This window comes from Antechinus flavipes, chromosome 3 (genome assembly GCF_016432865.1).
Source record: "Antechinus flavipes isolate AdamAnt ecotype Samford, QLD, Australia chromosome 3, AdamAnt_v2, whole genome shotgun sequence".
Taxonomy (NCBI): Eukaryota; Metazoa; Chordata; class Mammalia; order Dasyuromorphia; family Dasyuridae; genus Antechinus; species Antechinus flavipes.
Window position 1 is genome coordinate 482,095,118 of NC_067400.1, and position 3,236 is coordinate 482,098,353.

Genomic DNA, 3,236 nt, shown 5'->3' on the forward strand with positions numbered 1-3,236 from the left:
AGACAAACCCTTTTCTTCATTTCCCATGAGTGATTCTATCTCTGAGCCTGGGTTTCTTCTTTACCAATGAATCATAATGCCAACACATTAATCAAGAAGAATTAGATCAATAAAACTTATCTGATAGCAAAAGAAATCTAGATATTTTAACAAAAATTAGAGAATGTATTAAAAAATGATCTTTTGAATCAGCTTTTTCCTTACTTAGAAAGGAATGGAAGAGGAGAGGAAGAGAGACTATACTTCATGGTCTGGTACATGAAAATTTAATAATCACCACTCGTATTTCTACTAGTGAAAGGGAAGGAAACTGCAAGGCCTGAGGCTGCAATAGAAGGTCCATAGGCCTCTTGCACCCAAGGTCAAAGCGACATTTACAAAATTTCCTAAATTCCTCTTTCCATTATGTCATAGTCTATCCTAAATGTAATTCCACCTTCTTAATTCCTCAATATATATGCCACCCCATCTTTTGCTGCAACTTCATATACACCATTCTGCATACATGCTTATTTTAAATATATTTTTATTGATATGCTTTTATTTTCATATGATCAAAATTTCTCTAAATATTCCTTTATTTTCTTTTCTCAGAGAACTCTCATGTGGTACAAATAATTTTTTTAATAAAGAAAGGAAAGAAAAAAATAAGAGAAGAAAAAAACCAAATACAATAGACTCATTGAAAAAATTTGAAAATATGTGCAACTTTCCCCACCGGCAATAGGCACTGCTTTAAAATTGCAAGTGATACAATTGTCTGTCCCACAGCTCATGGGACTTTGATAGCTTTGATAGCTCCTGTTGTTCTAAGCTGGGAGATAATCTTAGTTCTTTATTGCACAGGAAGAAAAACACTATATGGCTGGAACAACATCTCCCAGAAATATTTCTCCTGCATTAGATCATCTGAAAAGCTGTTTGTATGAATAAGAAGCTTCTTTCCACATTGTTATGGGGTTAGTGGATGAGTTCTTAATATTTTTCCTATACCATCCTCTTGTGTAATTCCCCCCCAACCTTTTAATTTCTTTGTATTGTTGACTACATAATGTTTTAGAGAAGATAAAAGACCAAGAGTGAAGAGACTAAGTTCAAGACCTTGTTTTGTTACTGACTTGTTCTGTGACTTTGGGCAAATTCTATACCTTTTTGAGTACAATTTCTTGAACTGAAAAATAAGTGGGTGGAAACTGAAAATTTTAAGTCTTCTCTAGCCTTGATATTCTGTGCATCATTCATGTTATAAAACCTCAGAAACTTTAACTTCTAATTGCAGCAATCACTGATCCACAAAAGGTTATCTATGAAAATTATGTTTCTATACATCTCTTTTAAACTAGAAGAATCATCACTTTTAATATAAGGTACAGATCAATCCTTGGATGAATTCCACAGATATTCTACTAATTTGAAATGCAAGCCAGAGTTGTAAGAGAAAGGCAAATCTGGAAAGAGAAATGCAGCTTACCCTGGTTTAACATATATTCCCAAAGCATCTCTGAGTTGGACCTCAAATTAATTTTATTTGTGAAGCAGGATATGTAGTTTGTACAAAGATTTCTGCTTTTCCCTCTCCATTGACCTCTCTGTTCTCTCCCCATTCCTGCTGTTTCCCCCCATGCTGCCTGAAAACCAATTTTTCTTAAATCAATTATTCTGATATTGCTCTTTTGAATAAAATGTTCTTTTTTATCACTTTCTTCAAGGCAATTTTGACATCCTTATTTCTCAGACTGTAAATGAGGGGATTAAGCATGGGCACAATGATAGTGTAAAACACAGAGGACACTTTTCCTTGATCCATTGAGCTGACTGAAGATGGCTGCAGGTACATGAATGCCGCGGAGCCATAAAAGACACCAACTGCTGCAATGTGGGAACTGCAGGTACTGAAGGCTTTTGATCTGCCTTCAGTGGATCGAATTTTAAAAATGCTCGCAATGATCAAAACATAAGAAAAAATAATGGTCAAAGTTGGGAAAAGGATATTAAATGTGCTGAAGGCCAGAGCCACTACTTCATTGATATAAGTACTAGAACAAGAGAGCTTCAACAGTGGAAAGAGATCACAGAAATAATGATTTATGGTATTTTCCTTACAGAAGAGAACTCTAAGCAAGCAGCTCATATGAACTGTAGCCCCAATGAGGCCCAATGCATATACCCCACTCACTAACCATGAACACACCTGATAAGACATCATAAGACTATAATGAAGGGGATGGCATATAGCAACATAGCGATCATATGCCATCACAGCCAACATTTGACATTCAGAAATTGCAAAAAAGGCAAAAAAATAGAATTGAGTCATGCAGTCAGGGTAGGAAATGGAGTTCTTCTCTGATAAAAAGCTCACCAGCATTTTAGGTGTGATGACAGTTGATTGACAGAGATCAATGAAGGACAAAGAGCACAGGAAATAGTACATGGGGGTGTGAAGGTGAGAACTGAGTCTAATTAATATGATCATGCCCAGGTTCCCTACCACAGTGACTACATAAATCCCTAGGAACAGGAATAACAGGGGCAACTGGAACTCTGCTTGCACTGTCAGCCCGGTGAGGATGAACTCAGTCACTAGTGAGTAATTGCCTTTCTCCATTCTTTTTGATTGTAGAGCAGTAGGAAGCAAGAATCTGTAAACAAGGATAAAAAAACAGAAACAACAACAAAGAATATATCTTCATTATTACCAGTTTCAAAAATGATCTCAAATGGAATAAAAATATGTATAATCATTTAATCTTTTGTCCAACTCTGTTTTCATACAAAGTTATTGAACATCAGCCTTTACAGTTACATAGTGCATATATACTAGTTTTTTGGAAAGAGCCATGTCTGACCTCCTCATTTCATATAATTATTTTTATTTATAATTATTTATAACTATGCTTTCAAAGTTCTTTACTCATAACCAATAGTGCCTGCAGCAAATATTGAAATTGGCATAGCATGTATAAAAATCATCGATAATATTGAGGTTCTATATTTTATAGCTAGTAAGTATAAGAGATGATTCTTACTTATAGTAGTTTTATCTTGACCTTTAAATAATGTTTTCTACAATTATTAAAAATTGTTTTGGAGATGAGAAAGGCAATAAAGATATCACCCAAGACCTAATACTGACAAGAAGAGGTATGATTCTTTCCTTTCTTCAATCTAGCAATTTGCCTGTGCCCTTTCCATTCTACATCTGAAATCTCACAAAACTTTGTTCATACTCCTCT

At 34.8% G+C, this 3,236-nt stretch overlaps 1 protein-coding gene across 1 annotated transcript; it reads right to left on the minus strand.

Moving 5' to 3' along the window:
* Window positions 1-1,678: 1,678 nt before the first annotated feature.
* On the minus strand, window positions 1,679-2,617 carry LOC127558044 (olfactory receptor 150-like; the record flags this gene model as incomplete). Its single annotated transcript, XM_051991274.1, has 1 exon — window positions 1,679-2,617. A coding segment is annotated over exon 1 (930 nt), but the record flags the coding sequence as incomplete, so codon positions are not given.
* Between the last annotated feature and the right edge of the window lie 619 nt (window positions 2,618-3,236).